Raw genomic sequence first — 21,966 nt, forward strand, 5'->3', positions numbered from 1 at the left:
AGGGAGCAGTTCAGTCTCCATGCCTCAAGCCTGCCCTGGACTGGAGCACCCTTTCTCTTAGGGGGTGAGGGAGCAGTTCAGTCTCCTTGCCTCAAACCTGCCCTGGACTGGAGGGAGCACCCTTTCTCTTAGGGGGTGAGGGAGCAGTTCAGTCTCCTTGCCTCAAACCTGCCCTGGACTGGAGGGAGCACCCTTTCTCTTAGGGGGTGAGGGAGCAGTTCAGTCTCCATGCCTCAAGCCTGCCCTGGACTGGAGCACCCTTTCTCTTAGGGGGTGAGGGAGCAGTTCAGTCTCCGTGCCTCAAGCCTGCCCTGGACTGGAGGGAGCACCCTTTCTCTTAGAGGGTGAGGGAGGGAGCAGTTCAGTCTCCATGCCTCAAACCTGCCCTGGACTGGAGGGAGCACCCTTTCTCTTAGGGGGTGAGGGAGCAGTTCAGTCTCCGTGCCTCAAGCCTGCCCTGGACTGGAGGGAGCACCCTTTCTCTTAGAGGGTGAGGGAGGGAGCAGTTCAGTCTCCATGCCTCAAACCTGCCCTGGATTGGAGGGAGCACCCTTTCTCTTAGAGGGTGAGGGAGGGAGCAGTTCAGTCTCCGTGCCTCAAGCCTGCCCTGGACTGGAGGGAGCACCCTTTCTCTTAGAGGGTGAGGGAGGGAGCAGTTCAGTCTTCATGCCTCAAGCTATGGCCCTGGACTGTGCTAAGATAAAATACGATTCTCACCCACTCAAGGTCAGAAGGCTGTCTATATTCCAGGGGTGGCCAAAGCTCCTTCTAGTCCTGGTCTTTGTTCCAGCCTTGTTCTAAATTGTTTAATTGGACCAGTTAAACCTCCATTGAAACCCTGAAGTAGTTAATTATATGATTTGACCAGTTAAACCTGGAGATGAATGGCCCTCCAGGACTGTGATTAGACAGCCCTGCTATGTTTAGTGTGTTTAAAGTGATTCATGTGATATGTGTAAGCCAGTGTGTTAGCTGGTGCTATCAGTGAAATGTGTGTCTGTTGTGTGTGTAAGTGTGTGTTTCTTGTGGGGGTGTTGCTGAGAGTGCTACAGGGAGGATGGTTGCTGTCTCTCTCCCACACAGACAATGAAATCATTATTATCTCGGCCTCCACCGAACCGCTGTGACCCGGAGCAGCCCATGCCTCTTGGGTCGACGCCAAAAAAGCGATGAGCGAATGAGCCACCCCTGCTCCTGCGCTCAATTAAATTACCCAACAATTTACTAACGTGCAGAGTTAAAATAAATACACACATTCCTCAATAAAAACAACAAAAACGAATCTGAAGAAACAGCAAAGGTTTGTCTCTCGTTGTTAGGGTGTTTCTCAGTCACGCTGTCGTGTAATACGAACCGGCATGAGCAGGCCTCGCCTCCCCGAGCCCGAGCCCTCCCCCAACCGGCAATAACAGATGGTCTCTCTGGGCGATGATGTCAAATCTTTTCAGCTGTTGGTTAGCGAGAGCCGAAAAGCTTTTTTTGAGTGTGAGCAACGAAGGCACAGGTTTACCCCAGGGCACGCATTCAGAGTACTGTGTGGAGGGAGAGAGGGGCAGCGGGTCTCAGGACTTCACGCTGCACTCCTGCAGGCACATCGTTACACAGCAGGCAGGCAATTCAAAATACAATCGGATGCCGTTTTTTTGTTTTTTTTTACTCTCCGTCAAGTTGTTTTGTTCGCTTTGTTTCCCTCAGCTTCCCAGTATTAGTAACGTTTCCATGCAGGCAACTTGAGAGGGTCCCCCCCCCCAAAAAAAAAAAAAAAACAAAACAAAACAAAACAAAACTACAATAAAAAGCTAGTGATTGAGAAGAGTATAAAGAAAACGAAGTGTGGTTTTTTTTTGTTTTTTTTTTAAACCGGCACATTTGAGAAATGAACTCGATCACTGACGGGGATATTTCATGAGAAAACTTTTGGATTTCCTCTGGGAAACATCTGAAAGTCATTTAAAACGGTGAGTTTTTAAACTTTTTTTTTTAAAACACGTAATCGTTAATACATTTGACTGAAGGCGGACGGTGGAGCGTTAGTTATTACAAAACTATTTACGATTTAAAAAAAAAAAAATACCGTACAAACATTGTGTGTGTGTGTGGCATTGTTTTATTGTGGGGAAAAGTAACACATCCTTATTATATTATAAATACGGAATTTTACACAAATACGGTACTGTTGTGAACATTACATGAGCGATGTTTGTGTGAACTTTTTATTTTTGTAGAGAACGTTATGTATTGTTTTATGTCGCGTCTTTTAAATATAAATATGATTTAATAATGAAAAAAAAAAGTCCCGTTAAATGTAACGCGTGAACTCTGTGTGTGGGGCGGGTTTTTAAGTGACAGGCATCAGGCAGGCGGATCATTCCTCTATCATTGCACCCACGCGTCACTGTGTGCTGCTTTTCCTATTGCATCTAGTCTAGTGTGCAATTTAAACAGAGTGCTTCTGAAGCCGGAGAAAGAGGCTTTAGCGTTTCTTTACACACGAAACTAGGTTTGTTTTTCTTACAATTAGTTGATTTTTTTTCAAGAACTCCAGCAGACAATGAAAATAAGTGAGTTTTCTAATACATTTTGCCAAATTGCGCATATGGGTTATATTTGTAATGTTGAATGGATTCCATACTCGCCCTAAATAATTCTTCCAAGAAATTTCAGGTAGTGATGACCTCAGCCCCTTTAATCTTTGCTTAACTGGCTAGGGGTGTGTATCTTATAGGGAGAGTAATAATAATCTATTGTCACCATATGATACATATCATGTTACCCAAGTCGGAGTACTACATTGTGAGAACATATGTCGTCCTGATGCCTTGACTTAGCTATAGCACCATGTCTGCTGTGCAATAGCATTATGGTCATTTAGAAAGGCTATTTGGGTTAATTGATTTTGAAACAATGTCTTGTGCTTCCTTGGCCTACCATTGGCCTTCTGTCTTTCAGATCTGTCTTGGTTACACAGCAGGGAGATGCAGTTTTTATATATTGCATACGGAATACTCCTGGGGGACAGGTCGTTTACACAAAGTGTGTGCTACATGGGAGAGGTGTTTCTGTGTTTTTTGTGTGCGGTAGTCTGGCTGACCTTAAACTTAATTCCAAATGCTTGTTTTCATATTCCATAAAGCTAACACATTAATAAGGGCACATGCATACTGTAATCAAATTGAGTTCTACTCTGAAATATAATTCCTTAGCGTTCTGTGTGGAAAACAAAGCTATGAGACGCTAGACTAGTGGTGGGCCACCGTATGCCCTGATCACATGCTAGACATGGCCTTGAAGGATCATGCATGAATACATGCGTTTCAATTGGTGCAGACCCTTGGAATAACAGATTGTTCGAATTCATCACAAGCAAGCTCAACTGGATTGAGATCCGGGGATTGTGGCGGCCGTGGAAAATGCCTGAAGTCTCTCCTCAAACCGCTGGAGCACAATTCCAGCACGGTGGACGGGTGCGTTCTCATCGCTGTGGTACAGCACTGCTGATCTGCAATGATGCTTAAGTAAACTACAGCATTCAGGTGTACCAGGAGAACACGCCCCACACCAGGGTGTACCAGGAGAACACGCCCCACACCAGGGTGTACCAGGAGAGCACGCCCCACACCAGGGTGTACCAGGAGAACACGCCCCCCACCAGGGTGTACCAGGAGAGCACGCCCCCCCACCAGGGTGTACCAGGAGAACACGCCCCCCCACCAGGGTGTACCAGGAGAACACGCCCCCCACCAGGGTGTACCAGGAGAACACCAGGAGAACACGCCCCCCACCAGGGTGTACCAGGAGAACACGCCCCCCACCAGGGTGTACCAGGAGAACACGCCCCCCACCAGGGTGTACCAGGAGAACACGCCCCCCACCAGGGTGTACCAGGAGAACACGCCCCCCACCAGGGTGTACCAGGAGAGCACGCCCCCCACCAGGGTGTACCAGGAGAACACGCCCCACACCAGGGTATACCAGGAGAACACGCCCCCCACCAGGGTGTACCAGGAGAACACGCCCCCCACCAGGGTGTACCAGGAGAACACGCCCCCCACCAGGGTGTACCAGGAGAACACGCCCCCCACCAGGGTGTACCAGGAGAGCACGCCCCCCACCAGGGTGTACCAGGAGAACACACCCCCCACCAGGGTGTACCAGGAGAACACGCCCCCCACCAGGGTATACCAGGAGAGCACGCCCCCCACCAGGGTGTACCAGGAGAACACGCCCCCCACCAGGGTGTACCAGGAGAGCACGCCCCACACCAGGGTATACCAGGAGAACACGTGTATGAATTTCTCCTTTTGAAGTCTTCCGTATTAGTCCTAATCCTCATCAACATGCAAGTGCTTTTACTGTGATTAAGATTGAACAATGCAGCCATTGAAATATCCCTCAGATATTTGGCATTATTCTGGATATATTCTCTCCCAGTTTCAGTTTTTGCATAAGTCTTCACCATCCATGCTCAGATAACACGCAGCGGCACCAAGCTGTGCAGCCTGTCCCCCATTCAACCCTGCAGTCTTTACATCATAGTCAGCATAGGCGCGACTCTTCCTGCCTGCAGATGCTTTGAAATGTAACTATGAATTACTCCAATAGCAATGTACTCTCGTACGCACGCAGTCTTCACTAATGTCCCTATTTAAAGACCTTACTGTAGCCCGTTTTTAACATGGCAGATCATTATCACATAAAACAAACACTTGGGGGGTGCTTTCTCTCAAACTGAAACTTTTAAACCAAATGTTTAAAAATGTAAAATACACTGCCTGGCCGTTTTATTAGGAGCAGATTGGCCCTCCCTTCTAAAAGCATAGCAGTTTTAAAAAAGCAAAGTGAAATCATAGGTAAGAACTGTAAAGACGGGAGAGATAGGATAACGCTTTTAAAAAAACTATGCTAAATGCATGTATACTTGGGCTGACAATGATGCAACCATCTACTGAGCCACATTATTGTAACCACTTAAACGATATGGTGCTAACAAAATCACTGCAGGGAATCTACTGTTTGAGTGAATTAGTGCTGGGACAATATATTGGGCTATTGGAGCAAACGCTGCTTGATTCTAGCGGAGCAGCAGTCCTCTCCAGTGTGCCGCGGCTGCACAGATGCATTTCACTTTTTGCTTTAATCAAAACTTTACTTTGCATAGCCACTTAGATTTGCATTATCTTCAGTGAATAATATGTCATCATTTTTCCAGACACTGCATTAGAGGTATCCTAGCCTTTCCTGCAACCTTCGACAGCGACCGCTCCGGTTGAGCATTTTATTTTGCGTCTCCATACTGAACATGTATGTGGATGTGTTATTAATTGACTTACTGCCCACATTTCCTGTCGCTTTGGATTGTCACTCATAAGCAGGGTCTAAGTTGCTGTTTTTTGCAGTGCTGTGCATCGGCTAAACTCTGCAGGATTCCACAGTGTTGCATCTTGCCTCGGCTAATCCAGACAATTCATCCCATTACCAGCAGCCTCGGTCTGCGCTAATGGAAAGGTAATTCTATTTTGTGACTCGTACTCACCAGGCTGGGTGTATCGTGGGCAGGCTAAAAATATACTGCAAGGAAACAAGGTGTACTGTATGTGAGAGCTAATCACCATAGACCATATGCTACCAGCTGCATTCTCATGTACTGTTGTAGTAATGGACAAGGTCTAGAAGATGGGAGTTATGCCTAGAAGTGATGGCAAAGAATGAAATGTTCCCTAAGCCCCATGGAAGCTGTTTCACCTTTTAAAGGATCTACCGTGGAGGGTTGGCAAAATTCACATCTTATAGACCCTTAGTAATGAGGAAAATATTAGAGATGAATGCATTTAAAAATGGGCAACACAGCAAACATGTAATGCAACTTTGCTGTTTGAACAGAAAAGAGTCTTTAAGAAATGAAACTGGTATCACATGGTCGATTGCAACCATTGGAGTGATATTGACCTGCAGCACAGGAAGTGGTTAGGGTATGTTTAATCTACAGTGTTATTTATAATGTCTCTGAATTAAAGTCAGTTAAATCACTGGTAATTATTGTATAGCAACATAAATGCATTGTTGTTCATTGATTGTGATGTGATGAATCCATAATGTAGAATGTGTGTGTGTGTGTGACTGTGTATCTGTGTGTCTATGTGTGTCTGTGTGTGTGATTTGCCAGGGTCACAGCACATTTTCACTCCTTTTCTTAGGCTAAAGTTGATGGTTTATGGGATTAGAAGAAACAAAGACTTTTGTCAGGGCGATTTCTTCTGAAAAGAGAACAGGGAGTGGATTTCAATGACTTCCGATCATGATAATATCATCTTGGTGCTGCTTCAAAGCCTTTCCAAGTGAGTTCACATTTTGAACGGATATTATAATAGAGTAACTTATAATTATAACTAGCATTGGCATCATAAGGATTTCAATGAAGTGCAGTGACCTGAATTATTAATTGGCCCAGGTGCAGGCTGGGATATGCATTAATTAAAAGCCACTCCCTACTGGCACTTCTTTAATTGGACACACTGTCGTAACTCTTACAACTTCAGCTGCAAGTGCAGCACACACAGTAATTATTATTATTATTATTATTATTATTTATTTCTTAGCAGACGCCCTTATCCAGGGCGACTTACAATTGTTACAAGATATCACATTATTTTTACATACAATTACCCATTTATATAGTTGGGTTTTTACTGAAGCAATTTAGGTAAAGTACCTTGCTCAAGGGTACAGCAGCAGTGTCCCATACCAGGGATTGAACCCACAACCCTCCGGTCAAGAGTCCAGAGCCCTAACCACTACGCCACACTGCTGCCCTTGTAATCTCAGAACCCTTTTGTGCACCTCCATTAGCTCCACACTGTAGGTCTCAGATGTGCAGTTTTGAAAGAAACACGTGTGGGCGCACATTCATTTTGGAACATGATATCTGGCACTACGTTACTGTAGCTCCAAACATTTGTCAAAGATGTTATTTATCGCTTTCTCTTATATGCAGGCTGTTCTAACTTCCCTTTTCTATGTCTAAGATCTAAATGAAACGAGTTGCATCATGTTTTAAAAGTTTGAACTTTTAAATAAATAAATAAAAGCTAGATAAATAAAAATCTAGCTTTTTTTCACTTTTGCTACATTTTGGCAAAAGATCAACTCCTTCTATATTCTCAAGAGTTTAGGTGGGTTCTGTATTGCGACATGCAGTAATAATGCTTTAAAGGTTCATGTTCCATACATCAATTTCTACCAAGCGTTTCTAAGGGTTGCTACTTTACAGCATGTTGGTTTTATTATCCTTTGATGGGAACTGTTTCTCCAGTTGTCATGACACTTGGTATTAACACTATTTAGCACAGGTTACTGAGAGTGTCCGATTCTGAAGATATACTGGGGTGTCTGTCTGTCCGTCCGTTTGTCACACTTAGTTTCGCATATAGCACAGCTTATCCAAGTGTTGTGAAACTTGATATCAGCATTACCTATCCACTAGAGTATCGGATTCAGGAGTCTGTGTGTCCATTCGTCCGTCTGTCTGTGTGTCACGCTTACATTTAGGAAATATTTAGAGAACTGCCTGTCTTGATTGAACATGTGTCTCTGGGGGGTGGATGTCATTGACATGGTAGTTTTGTATTGTCAGCAGTGGAGGGTATATACGGTGTGTTGCTGGCATGCTTATTTAACACGGAGGTACAGTTGAACATGCTTGTGGGGCGGCTCTGCACTGCAGTTCAGTGGATCAGTGAAAGTAGAGCGAGGGTTTCCACTGAGTGATGGAGAAGGGGGGCTTGTTGAGCACTGGATCGAATTGCACAGCTGTGGAAAAACTGAATAAGCAAGGATGAAGCTTTCAAATTCCTGGAAAAAGGGTGCAACGAGAGTCCGGGTGTAGCAGACTTAACATACTGATCCCTAACTTCTGCATTCCCATCTGGGTTGGTTTTAGTCTTCTGATGGTGTGGGTTCAGTCTTTTTTCTTTTATATGTGAGTTAGGGAAACTTCAGGACTGTGTGTGTTTTGCTTAGTTTACTTTAATTTACGTTGACCAAGGCCCGTGTCCTGTGTGATCAAGTAATGAGACGCTATGGTTAATGTCCAACCTCTCTCAAGGGCTGTGAATACAAAAACATGAAATCAAGCTTCACACCCCAGCGTTGATTTGTTAAACATATTTAGTCGTGGGAGGTCCCTAATGGTCTCCCTGGTAAAGGCACGGCCGCGTGGTGTGCAGGGTGAGTCACACAGTCAGGGGAGTGCAGGGGTCCCCGAGGGTCTGCCCTGATAGTGGCACTGCTGTGTGGTGTGCAGGGTGAGTCACACAGTCAGGGAAGCGCAGGGGTCCCCGAGTGTCTCCCCTGATAGTGGCACTGCTGTGTGGTGTGCAGGGTGAGTCACACAGTCAGGGGAGCGCAGGGGTCCCCGAGTGTCTCCCCTGATAGTGGCACTGCTGTGTGGTGTGCAGGGTGAGTCACACAGTCAGGGGGGCGCAGGGGTCCCCGAGGGTTTCCCCTGGTAAAGGCACGGCCGCGTGGTGTGCAGGGGGAGTCACACAGTCAGGGGAGCGCAGGTTCCTAGCTGTGTGAAGTACTTCACTGGCTCTGGCGCTAGGTTAGGGAGGCAGAATCAGCAGGGCCTGTTTCTCCTCATTGCCCTACAGCGGACCCTACTGGCTCAAGCGGACCCCTGCAGCGCTGGCCTTTGTCCTCCAGGGGGCGGTGGCTCACATCTGCTGTGTAGCTCCGGGGTGTGAGAGGTGATTGGCCTGGGGATCGGAGGACACCCGCTGACGGTCAGTTCTCCTGAGCTGTGTGGGGATCGCTGCGGTCAGGGAACAGAACTTTGACATTATAAATTGGGGAGAAATTGAACATTCAAAATAAAATAATGCAAATAATTTGTATAATAGATATAGTGGTAAAGTAGTGTGTAAGTCAGGTTTTATGAAGTATTTTGTAACTAGGACATGAATGGTTTTTTTTTTTTTTGGTTTTTTTTTTTTTTTTTTTTTTCACTGTTATGTTCGGTTCCTGGTTCACCTCCCTCCTGACACCATTTCCTGCAGGGGTCAAGCAAGCACGAACTGGAAGTGATCTCAGCTGCAGCGTTTCCTGTTTGCCGAGGTCAGATGTCACACAGCCCTCTGGGATTGCTAACGAGAGTTATCCGCTTGGTTCAGCAGTGTTCTGTGTTGCGTTGGAGGGGCCCAGGCCTGCACAGTTGCTGCTTGTTGTTTTGAAGTCTTCTCAGTGCCTCGATTCTTGTTGTTTTACAGCACGTTGGTGTTATTATAGAGGTCTTTTATTCAAATGAATTTATTATTGATGGGACACCCTGCATTTCAGTAGCTGTAATTATCCCTCTGGGGGTGAATTTGTATGTGGTAGAATGTTACACTTCTCATTTTACCATGCAAGTCATGGTGATCTGCAGTACAATTTCATCATGCCATACCAGTTTCATTTATATAGCGTCCTTCATGTACAAGCATACCCGGGCACGTTCCAGAAATACACAGCCGACTGAAAGAGCTCCAAACTGCTCTCCAGTGAAAGGACAAATCAAAGAGATATGCTTGCAGTTTAGATTTAAAAATCCAGACTAACTCTGCATTCCGGATAAACCTGGAAGTGAGTTCCAAAGGGAAGGAGCTTGAGATCTAAAAGCCCTCTCTCCGTGGGATTTGAATGGAGTTCTTGGAATGACAAAGGCAGCGGCATCGGCAGATCTGAGCCGGTTTGTAGGGAGTAAGTGAAGGGGCTCTACACACCGCGGCAGCTCCACTGAGGCACATTGTTCTTCATAGAAGTAAGAAAACAAGATTACTCCAGTCCAGTAAACACTATGCTTCATTTTAAATGCCAATTCAGCACTTAAGGAAAAAAATTAAGTGTTTTAAAAACTATTTTAAAAGCAGTTTAGAGAGCTAATGAAATGCAGCAGCACTGTGAGGCAGTGTTTCAGGTGCGTGTGTGTGTGTGTGTGTGTGTGTGTGTGTGCGTGTGAGCTGGCTCTCTGTACAGGGCTGTGAGTTCAGGGGAGGAGAGGGTTTCTTTCTCTTCATTGGAACAGATGTTTCTCAGTGGAACACATGCAGAATACTCAGCACTCAGGGAGTACATTACAGGGTTATTTGTGTGTTTTGTTTTCATAGGGAAATGAGAAACGCACATCATCTCTACAGCATTTGGATCGTATGGAATGTATATAGCCTTGTATTTGGTTCCAGTAGCAACGTTATTTTGTGTTTTTGATCAATACACAATCTCGAGGAATCTTCCCCGCTACCATCAGACAGAACCAGAACGTCAAACATTCTTTCTATAGCAGATTTCTCACAAGTCCGCTGTAGTTTTGCTGTGGTTGGTTTTTACTCTATTTCACTTTAACTCAGTTGAATTAAATACCTCTTTGTAGTTTTCAATACGACGAAAAACGTGGCATTTCGGAATCCAGCCAATCCACAGCTGTACTCCAAGAAACTTCAATTGGTTTCAAAGTCTTTAAATTGTAAAATGGTTTGAAATTCACTACATGTACTGCTCTGGCGTATGGAGCGTCTTCTTGAAGACATTGAAAGAGACTTCCATTGTTCTGCTTCCTTTGAGTATTTCTATAATCTCCAGAACACGTTACTCAACCATATCTACGCATGCCCCTGAGAGTGTCAGTATTGGGCATTGGAATGGGGCAGTAACCCAGCCCCTCTGCTCAGCGGGCACGCAACAGAACTATGCCAGCCTCACCTAGCTGCATGAGATGGCATGGCTGGTGTGGGTGTGAGAGACCAGGGAGCAGCCAGACAGCTGCAATCTAATTCTACACCTCAGCTGCTGATGGGCTGTTTCATGCTGGCAGGGATGCACGCAGTCAGCCTGGCTGGAGCATTGCTTTCTGCAGTTTAACAGTTTTGAGCAGGCACGCAACATTCCCAAAAAAGAGGCCTTGGGATGTCCCACGACTAGGGTGTGTAGGGACAGGGAATGGAAGGTATTTAAGCATAGCTCAGCGGAGTCTAAATAAGGGCAAAATGAAACATGGATTGATCAGTCTGCTTGAGTTTGGAAATGTATGCTTGGTTTCTGAAATATGCTAGCGCCAAATAATCTATAAAACTAACGTTATGTTTTGGAACATTAATAGTTTAAAAATAAAACCCAGCAGTTTCATAATGTAGCGCACAAACGGCAAAGTGTTGTGAAACAACAGTGCGTTCACCAATATAGGATCAATTCGTTTTTTGTATGCCCGATTCGACTATTTAACTATCCGACTCCCAAATCATTAAAGCTTCTACCCCTGTGTACAGTCTAGCAGTTTTTAATTTGTCAAAGAAAGATACTATAGAACAATATCTAATTTACTGTTCTGAATGATTACTTTAAATGTTTAAAACACAAGATAATTCTCTCTGAGGGCACTCTACCAGTGTATTGATTTCATGAAAGTGATTTAAAAGAGAAAGAAAGTGGGGTCTCCGAGGTGTCCGATGGTGAAGGCACGAGCGTGTGGTGTGCAGGGGGAGTCACATCACAGGATCAATCAATCTTTATTTTACATAGTGCCTTTCATAGTGGAGCATCTTTCTGTCGCTATTTCAGAGACAGCCAGAGACAGAGAGGCGGTGTGACAGTGAGACAGCAACACAGAGGGACAGGGAGACGCACACAAGGGGTAGTGAGCCCCTCTCCATGTGCATTCCAGCACTCCCTCTCCTTTCAAACGGGGGAAGCGCTCCCCTCTGTGCAGCGGCAGTACCCAGCATGCACCTCACTCACGCCAATGGGGCTGCTGCCAGCCTCTCTGCGGCTTTGTTCCTTGATAATGACTCCATTCTCGCAGTCTAGAGCTGGGACACTGATGCCCATTGTCTGTGTGCTCAGACTCTCCACTCCAAGGGGAGAGTGGGTGGGAGGAGGCTTTATTTAAACCCTCATCTTAACCCTCGCAGGGCGGACCAGCCCACAAACTAGCATGGACTTCCACACAGAATGTGATGGTTTAGCAGGAGTTAGAAGAGTATCCATATCGAAGCAGCCAACAGCAGCCCTTACTAGCCAGGAGCCTGTGAGCTCAAGCGGACACCTGCAGGGCTGGCAGCTCGCTGGAATCCACTCCTGGGTGCACAGAGACCATCGGAGCACTGACCGTCCGTTCCCCTGAGCTGCTGTGAGGATCGCTGCGTTGAGGGGGTGAAAAACATGACTGAAATGACTGGGTTGTTGATTTTAAGGTTTTTTGGTGATTGGTGTGTTTTGTCAACTCTGTACTATAGATTAAGAGGCAGGACCCTTTCCAATCTGAGAACAAGACAGATGTGTCAAATTGGAAAGGGTTTTGTGTTTCACTGCAGCTTTAATGAATTAAGGAAAGTGAAGCCAAGGATGAGAGACTCGGAGAATACAGAATAGTTTCCAAACTGACTGTATCCACACGTCATCCTCAGAGAGACTAACAACCAAATAATTTCTATTCTTTCCAGTGGCGGTCATGTGCCAAACTTTCCCTTAGTCCTGAGAGAGAGAGAGAGAGAGGATTGTGTGCGACACAGGCATATTGTTCTGCACTGAGACACAAGATGAATTATTTTTCCATTCAATTAAAACAGGAAAATGTGTTCAAACAGAAACGTTTCTTTACAGAGTGTGCCTGAAGGTACAATCTGTGGCTGTGTGTTAATTCAGAGTGCACTGCCTATCCCATAACAACCAGGGGTAGGGAGACTTGATCCAGCCTGTTCCATTCACTTAATATTCAATTCCATCAATCTCACACGTTCTAGCAAACCCCTATTGTCATTTTAATAAATCCAGTACCATTAAATACATTTGCATGCCTTACTTTCAGGTTTGACTGTTTTATTTCCTAAGTTGCTTCCTAACAGTGTTTCCTTACATCTGTAATGTAAAGTGACCTTATTAGTAAACACCAGCGCCATCTAGTGCACAGCAGCGTACTGCCAGCAAACCTAAAGGAACCTTGATCCAGTGTCAGATCACAGCTTTTAATATGTGCTTGATTAGCCCCAGTGTACAGGTAACAAGCTCAGGTGTGTCTTACTAAATTCATAGTAAAACCTAGAATGGATCAAACTGCTATGCAACGGGAGTCTTATTCCCATCCCTTGATTTTAAAATCTTTTTGCACCACAGGTATCAGTTCCGTGATCAGATGTTTAGTGAGCATTCAGTTGTCTCAATACTTGGTGGTGTTTGGGGACGGTTAACAGAGTTTAAACTGTAGCAAATTGTTTCAAGTTTAGAATTTAGCCTGAATTCTCAGCTACATTCTTACAGTTATTTATAAAAAGCCATGGAGGGTTTCTTGTGATGGCTTTCCTGATTGGCTACAGTGTGTAAACGTGTTGAATCCTGAAGTTTAAACGGTTCGGTAATTAAACATAAACGTAACACCCGTGGTAGGTATTGTATAGTCTGTGTGTTCCTCAGTATTGCAGTATTAAGAACTGCAAACAGATGTGTAGCTGTAATGAAGTGAAGCTTTGTCTTTAGTCTTGACTTCAGGGCTCCTTGCACTGCAGTGAGGATGCAGTGAGGATTGGGTTTCAGTGTGAGGATTGTGTTGCAGTGAGGATGCAGTTGTGCATTGTGTTTCAGTGTGGGTTGTGTTGCAGTGAGGATGCAGTTGTGCATTGTGTTTCAGTGAGGGTTGGGTTTCAGTGTGGGTTGTGTTGCAGTGAGGATGCAGTAGTGCATTGTGTTTCAGTGAGGGTTGGGTTTCAGTGAGGATTGTGTTTCAGTGAGGGTTGTGTTGCAGTGAGGATGCAGTTGTGCATTGTGTTTCAGTGTGGATTGTGTTTCAGTGTGGATTGGGTTTCAGTGTGGGTTGTGTTTCAGTGTGGATTGTGTTGCAGTGAGGATGCAGTTGTGCATTGTGTTTCAGTGTGGATTGGGTTTCAGTGTGGGTTGGGTTTCAGTGTGGGTTGGGTTTCAGTGTGGGTTGGGTTTCAGTGAGGATTGAGTTTCAGTGAGGATTGGGTTTCAGTGAGGATTGGGTTTCAGTGACTGGATCCTGGTCAGTGTTCTGTGCAGGTGTTTTGTACATTAAGTGTACACACATAGACCAAGCCACACAGACTGTGTGAATCTAACAGCAAGGATACAAACCTCACAGCCCTCTGTGAAAGGACCGGGAGAGAGAGTACATGGAGCTAACAGAATACGTCTTACCAACATGTATTGCTATGGCTAGAGATGCGAATGCATGCTTGAGGAGCGTGGCTTCAGACGTCTTCCATGGCCTCCACAATCCCCTGATCTCAACGCTATTTGTTTGGGATGAACTTGAACACTGTCATCCCAATCCTCTGCTACCTCTGTGCAGATTGTAATATTAATGACTGAATGGATCCTTCAAGACTCCTTCCAGCTCCTTGTGATCCAGGCAGAAGGAGGCCCAACCTGATATTCGGCACAGCTCCAGATAGTCACCAGGCAGTATATGTTGGTATATGTTTTCTATTAAAAGTAATTGTATCAAAACAAATCCCCAAATCTTCCATTAGGTCCCAAATGTGCAGATATTGAAGAAACCCAGGTTACAGAAACCCTGTATTTTCATTTGAACAATGCCATTGCTGTGCCTTACAGGAAGTCTTCCAGATATCATGTTTGCGAAAACATACAGAATTCTGGAGACCTACAGACGTGCTCAAATTAGTTGGTACCCTTACAGCTCATTGAAATAATGCTTCATTCCTCCTGAAAAGTGATGAAATTAAAAGCTATTTTATCATGTATACTTGCATGCCTTTGGTATGTCATAGAATAAAGCAAAGAAGCTGTGAAAAGAGATGAATTATTGCTTATTCTACAAAGATATTCTAAAATGGCCTGGACACATTTGTTGCTACCCCTCAGAAAATATAATAAATAATTGGATTATAGTGATATTTCAAACTAATTAGTTTCTTTAATTAGTATCACACATGTCTCCAATCTTGTAATCAGTCATTCAGCCTATTTCAATGGAGAAAAGTAGTCACTGTGCTGTTTGGTATCATTGTGTGCACCACACTGAACATGGGCCAGAGAAAGCAAAGGAGAGAGTTGTCTGAGGAGATCAGAAAGAAAATAGACAAGCATGGTAAAGGTAAAGGCTACAAGATCATCTCCAAGCAGCTTGATGTTCCTGTGACAACAGTTGCAAATATTATTAAGAAGTTTAAGGTCCATGGAACTGTAGCCAACCTCCCTGGGCGCGGCCGCAAGAGGAAAATCGACCCCAGATTGAACAGAAGGATAGTGCGAATGCTAGAAAAAGAACCAAGGATAACTGCCAAAGAGATACAAGCTGAACTCCAAAGTGAAAGTACGTCAGTTTCTGATCGCACCATCCGTCGCTTTTTGAGCGAAAGTGGGCTCCATGGAAGAAGACCCAGGAGGACTCCACTTTTGACAGAAAAACATAAAAAAAGCCAGACTGGAATTTGCTAAAATGCATATTGACAAGCCACAATCCTTTCTGGGAGAATGTCTTTTAGACAGATGAGTCAAAACTGGAGCTTTTTGGCAAGTCACATCAGCTCTATGTTCACAGACGAAAAAATGAAGCTTTCAAAGAAAAGAACACCATACCTACAGTGAAACATGGAGGAGGCTCGGTTATGTTTTGGGGCTGCTTTGCTGCGCCTGGCACAGGGTGCCTTGAATCTGTGCAGGGCACAATGAAATCTCAACACTTTCAAGGCATTCTGGAGCGAAACGTACTGCCCAGTGTCAGAAAGCTCTGTCTCAGTCGCAGGTCATGGGTCCTCCAACAGGATAATGACCCAAAACACACAGCTAAAAGCACCCAAGAATGGATAAGATCAAAACATTGGACTATTCTGAAGTGGCCTTCTATGAGTCCTGATCTGAATCCTATCGAACATCTATGGAAAGAGCTGAAACTTGCAGTCTTGAGAAGGCACCCATCAAACCTGAGACAGCTGGAGCAGTTTGCTCAGGAAGAGTGGGCCAAACTACCTGTTAACAGGTGCAGAAGTCTCATTGAGAGCTACAGAAAACGTTTGATTGCAGTGATTGCCTCTAAAGGTTGTGCAACAAAATATTAGGTTAGCGGTCCCATCATTTTTGTCCATGCCATTTTCATTTGTTTTATTATTTACAATATTATGTTGAATAAAAAATCAAAAGCAAAGTCTGATTTCTATTAAATATGGAATAAACAATGGTGGATGCCAATTACTTTTGTCAGTTTCAAGTTATTTCAGAGAAAATTGTGCATTCTTCGTTTTTTGTGGAGGGGTACCAACAAATTTGAGCACGTCTGTATATAATGAATGGATGTGCATGGCAGAGGAAATGTATGGAAGGGTTTTGTTGGCTGCAATTACTTTAAAATAACCCCCTCTTTGCATCTCCCAGGTCAGTGCTGTCCAGGATGATGTGGAGAGCGCTCTGATCCCCCCCCCCCCTCTACTGCTTGGACCAGCGACCCCTCCAGCCATGACCTCGGAGCCCCTGCAGATTGACCTGGGAGTCGCGGGCGAGGGGGTGACGGAGGTGGACGTGTGTGAGCTGGAGATCCAGAGAGACTATGAGATCATCCCTGCCATCATCTGCACCATGTGCTGCCTCTTCGGAGTTATCTACTGCTTCTTCGGTGAGCCACTCGCTGCCCTTAGACACAATGCAAGGTGTAGCTCTGTATTGGGGATGATGAGTGGGAATGCAAGGTGTAGCTCTGTATTGGGGATGCTTAGTTACCATCAAGACTTCTAGGGGTTTGTGGAGTGGCCCAGTGTGGCTAATGAAAACGAGGAAGCCAGCACAACCTAGCAGTCTAAAGCTCTTCATGCAGCTGTTAGTTTCTTGGCTTCCTCGTTTTACTGCAGCACGAGCACCATGCCTATAGTGGGAGCCCCAGTTTGTTATTCTAACTCGTCTCCTTTTATAGAAATCCCATCTTTACATGGCTGATCCCTTGACTGTTATTCTACATATGAAGTGTTTTTGCTCCGATTTATTTAGACTAGAGCCACAAGAACACAGTGATTAGAACATTCTTCACAAGTTTATCAGATACAATTTCTACCCCCGGGACGATTCTCCTCTTGATAATGTAAATAGTAATCATATCCTGCTGCTTTGGGGAGCGAGGGTTTCAGTGCCTTCACTCGCTCCCTGTGCGTCATGTGTCTGCCAGGACCCTTTCCAGCTGCAGTGTTGAAAGACGAGATTCTGCTTTCTATGGGGCTTTGCTGCCTTCTAGTAGACAGTGGGTCTTACTGCAGCCATGAGCTGAAGAAGCAGTACTGGAACAGTGTTTCAATTTCATATAACTAACGGGTAATAATATACATTTACAAAGACTTCTTGTCAATGTTTGACAAAGAATTTTACTATTTAAATGTAAATGCATTATTTGTAATGATCAAACCAATTGCAGTGGTACCCAAAAATATTCTCCATTTTGTAGGAATGAGAAATGATAGGGGGTGGGACATTTACTGTGCGTCAACTCCACTCAGCTCAGACCCCTAGTTTATTAACTACTGACTTTACTGAAGGGGTTTCTGTGGACTGCCAGGACAGGTATCACATTGACTTCAAAATCCAATGCGTGCTGCAGGGGATGATTTGATACGAAAGCATGTGCTTTCACAAACTGGTACATTATTATTATTATTATTATTATTATTATTATTATTATTATTATTATTATTATTATGTTTATTTAGCAGATGCATTTATCCAAGGTGACTTACAGAGACTAGGGTGTGTGAACTCTGCATCAGCTGCAGAGTCACTTACAACTGCGTCTCACCCGAAAGACGGAGCACAAGGAGGTTAAGTGACTTGCTCAGGGTCACACAATGAGTCAGTGGCTGAGCTGGGGTTTGAACCGGGGACCTCCTGGTTACAAGCCCTTTTCTTTAACCACTGGACCACACATAAGTGCCATTAGACTATGCAAATGTGTATGTGTTTTAATTTACACATTTCATTTTGTACTGGTAAAACCATGTCTTATAAACCTCATTTATTTCAACATGAATCCATGACATGAAACGCACGGCTAAGTCTCTCTCTGTCTCCCTGCAGGGTACCGCTGCTTCAAAGCCATCATGTTCCTGTCGGGTCTCCTGTTCGGCTCCATCATCATCTTCCTGCTGTGCCACAAGGAGCGGGTTCTGGACACGGAGCTGAGCGTGGAGGTCAGCGCTGGCATCGGCCTGGCCATCGGGCTGCTGTGCGGCCTGGTCACCATGCTGGTGCGCAGCGTGGGGCTCTTCATGACCGGCCTGCTGCTGGGGCTGCTGCTCGCCGCTGCCGCCCTGGTGGCCATGGAGCAGGTGTACAGCCCGGGCACGGTGTGGGTGCCGGTGGGCATGCTGATGGGAGCGGGCATGCTGTTCGCAGTGCTCACCCTGCAGTGGCAGAAGCTCTTCACCGTGCTCTCCACCTCTGTGTTCGGAGCTGCCATCATGACGGTGTGCGTGGATTACTTCATCGAGATGCTGGTGCTCGTGCAGTTTGTGTACGATTGCGTGCGCCTCGCCCCCTCCCCGCCGCTCTGCTGGTACAGCTGGGTCATCATGGCAGTGTGGCCAGCGCTCAGCATTCTGGGAATCGTAGTTCAGTGGAAGCTGACGGCTGAAGGATTCTCTCATACTGAAGGTATTCGTTTTGTAGTGTGTTTTTTTTTTCTCAATTTTCTACTCTTGTGTTTTTGTTTGGGTTAATGCCGAATCAGGTTTCTAGAGTTGGATAATTGTTTTATTTATTTATTTATTTTAATAAAAAAACAATGTTGTAATTATAAAGTGCATTAATGTAATTAATTGTTGTTGTCCAATGGTACATACTGTTAGCGCAGGCATGAGCTGACCTCAGTGTTACATGCAGAATAACTCCAAGCCCCTCACAGCAGCGTTCGTGCAAATGGATTGCTCTCCCGGTGTGGGGAGCATCGCTTTGTCAGGATCATTTGGGAGAGAAATTTGACATGTGCTACTGCCCACAGAAACCATCCCGTGGCCCCCAGGGGCCTCGGCCCCCAGTGTGGAAACCCCTGGTGTAGAATATCTTCTGGTTGTTTGCGTGTTCATTTTATACTTCCATTCAGGGTATGCAGATATAATGCGTCTCTGCTGAATTAAAAGTTGCTGCTGTTTCCTGGTACCTGATCCCTTCCTGTGCTGTAGGTCACCCCAGTGGTTTAGCTCCAGTCAGCACAGGAAGGGATCAGGTTTGTTGCTGATGCACTGTGTGTGTGATTCTCTCTCTCAGTGATCATCTCCCGCCGTCAGAAGAGAGTTCAGCTCATGAGGATCCGACAGAAAGACGCCAAGAAGCACCAGCCGGGCCCTGCGCCGGAGGGGACCTACCGCAGGAAATCCTACCCAGTGAAGCGCTACGCTGGGGACGTGCTGGCCCCTGTGAGTGACCACACCCCTAACACCTACCCCTAACCCTTACCCCTAACCCTACCCAGTGAAGCGCTACGCTGGGGACGTGCTGGCCCCTGTGAGTGACCACACACCAAACCAACCCCTAACCCCTAACCCGAACCTCTAACCCTACCCAGTGAAGCGCTACGCTGGGGATGTGCTAGCACCTGTGAGTGACCACACCCCTAACACCTATCCCTACCCCTAACCCCTACCCCTACCCCTAACCCTACCCAGTGAAGCGCTACGCTGGGGACGTGCTGGCCCCTGTGAGTGACCACACACCAAACCAACCCCTAACCCCTAACCCGAACCTCTAACCCTACCCAGTGAAGCGCTACGCTGGGGATGTGCTAGCACCTGTGAGTGACCACACCCCTAACAACTACCCCTACCCCTAACCCTTACCCCTAACCCCTACCCCTACCCAGTGAAGCGCTACGCTGGGGACGTGCTGGCCCCTGTGAGTGACCACACACCAAACCAACCCCTAACCCCTAACCCGAACCTCTAACCCTACCCAGTGAAGCGCTACGCTGGGGATGTGCTAGCACCTGTGAGTGACCACACCCCTAACAACTACCCCTACCCCTAACCCTTACCCCTAACCCCTACCCCTACCCAGTGAAGCGCTACGCTGGGGACGTGCTGGCCCCTGTGAGTGACCACACCCCTAACACCTACCCCTACCCCTAACCCCTACCCCTAACCCTACCCAGTGAAGCGCTACGCTGGGGACGTGCTGGCCCCTGTGAGTGACCACACCCCTAACACCTACCCCTACCCCTAACCCCTACCCCTACCCCTAACCCTACCCAGTGAAGCGCTACGCTGGGGACGTGCTAGCCCCTGTGAGTGACCACACACTCACACATCCCTGACCACTCGCTCACAACTCCACAGCAACACTCGCTGCTAGTTTTAGTGAAAATCATTTGGCAGCAGTGTAATCTTCAGTGTGTTTGTCGTGATGTCACAGTCCAGTATTACTAGAGGTGCAATTTCCTAATGGGAATCAGCCAGGTAATAATGAACGAGAGCTGCTCTCAGTCTCTCTGTCTCTCTCTCTCAGACGCTGTCTCTGTCTCTGTCTTTGTATCAGTCTCTCTGTCTGTCTCTCGTTTCTCTGTCTCTCCTCTCTGTCTGTCTCTCAGATTCAGTCTCTCAGACTCTCGGTCTCTGTCTCTCTGTCTCCGCCTCTCTGTCTCTGTCTCCCAGACTCTGACTGTGTCTCTCGGTCTGTCTCTCAGACTCAGTCTCTGTCTCTCTGTCTCTCGTTTCTCTGTCTGTTGTCTCTGTCTTTGTCTCTCAGTCTCTCAGCCTCTCAGACTCTCTCCTGTGTTTCAGAGTTACCTCCAGAGCCTGAGGGATCGGCAGATGGGCACAGGCACCTCCCTGAGCAGCCTGAGCACCAACACCCACACCATGGTGGACCTGGACTACGAGTGCGGCTCCACCGTGCCTCTCACTGCCACCACGCCCGTGGTGCGGGTCTGAGTCCTGCTGTCCGCCTGCCACACCCCACGTTATCAACTGTGCAAAATCCTCAGCTAGTCTCCCCGATAATCCACAAGAGCACAAAACCGACGAGCCCCCTCTCTGAAAATATCTTCCCTGTCATTCTTTTTATTGCGTGTTTTCAGGTTTCTGTCCCAATGCACCAGCAGTGGCCCCTCACATCGCTGTGTAGCTGTGAGGTTAACAAACCCGGCTGTCTTTCCTTGGGTTCTGCCTGGAGTGTCTGTTACTTAAACTCGAGGGATATTGGAAGGGAAAGAGGCTGTTTAGCCAGTCAAGCTTGAGCCTTGCTTGCTTAGCCCCAGGGCTGTTGTCAGCTGGTAAACTCTACCACTTCTGTATTCCTCTCCATATAAATGTGCCGCCTCGCTGGCATGCTGAACAGCTGGTTTTACTCTCCGCTCTGTTAATCCGTTCTTGCTGATCAGGAACAGGAGGTCAAGCTCCGACTGGCATCCCTGTGAATTCTGAGAATCCCTTGGATTGCTCCTGTCTGCTCAGGTCTAGTTTAGAGCGGTCTTATTCAACGCACTAGCAAGTGACCACCCTTCTGCAGAGAACTGCTCCCCCTTGTGGAAACAAAGTAGATTGCACTCCAAATTACAACCAGCAGTCCTGGGAAATAAACTGGCAGATGACAGTTATTTGACAACATTTTAAATACAAGTTTAAAATGTATTTGATTTAATGATCAATGTAGACAGGAGGTGGTGGCTGATCGTGGAGTAGACCAGCATGTTGTCATGATAACTGATTAAGGGGTAGTTTACAATGATCTTTTTTCTGTTGTGCCTTCATCAAGAACATTTTCTAAAACAAGATCAAGTGGATCAGAAAGGACACTTTAAATAATAAGAAAAGTGTCTAAATCCAGAAAATACAAGAAGAAAAGACCCAACTTCCCCTAAGGACAACGAAGAGACTGTTTCAAACTCAAAGCTCTTGAAAGACTTTTTTTTTTTTTTTAAATAAACTGATAAATAGTTTAAACAATTCTGTGGCGTGGGCCTAGCTTGATACCTAGCAACAATTCCTACAGTGA

General features: G+C 46.0%; 1 protein-coding gene across 3 annotated transcripts; it reads left to right on the plus strand.

The window, feature by feature from the left end:
* Positions 1-947: 947 nt before the first annotated feature.
* Positions 948-21,887, plus strand: LOC117401085 (transmembrane protein 198-like). Of its 3 annotated transcripts, XM_034001526.3 has the most exons (6): positions 948-1,958; positions 5,397-5,505; positions 16,378-16,615; positions 18,058-18,633; positions 19,246-19,394; positions 20,754-21,887. In XM_034001526.3, the coding sequence occupies exons 3-6, from the start codon at positions 16,459-16,461 to the stop codon at positions 20,901-20,903; spliced, it is 1,032 nt and encodes a 343-aa protein (XP_033857417.2). In that variant the 5' UTR covers positions 948-1,958; positions 5,397-5,505; positions 16,378-16,458; the 3' UTR covers positions 20,904-21,887. The 3 variants fall into 3 exon arrangements, with proteins under 3 accessions (XP_033857417.2, XP_033857416.2, XP_034769893.2); XM_034001525.3 differs by lacking the exon at positions 5,397-5,505 and having other exon boundaries at positions 949-1,958; XM_034914002.2 differs by lacking the exons at positions 948-1,958; positions 5,397-5,505 and adding an exon at positions 14,004-14,451.
* Positions 21,888-21,966: the final 79 nt, after the last annotated feature.

The sequence above is a fragment of the Acipenser ruthenus genome, chromosome 42 (assembly GCF_902713425.1).
Source record: "Acipenser ruthenus chromosome 42, fAciRut3.2 maternal haplotype, whole genome shotgun sequence".
NCBI lineage: Eukaryota > Metazoa > Chordata > Actinopteri > Acipenseriformes > Acipenseridae > Acipenser > Acipenser ruthenus.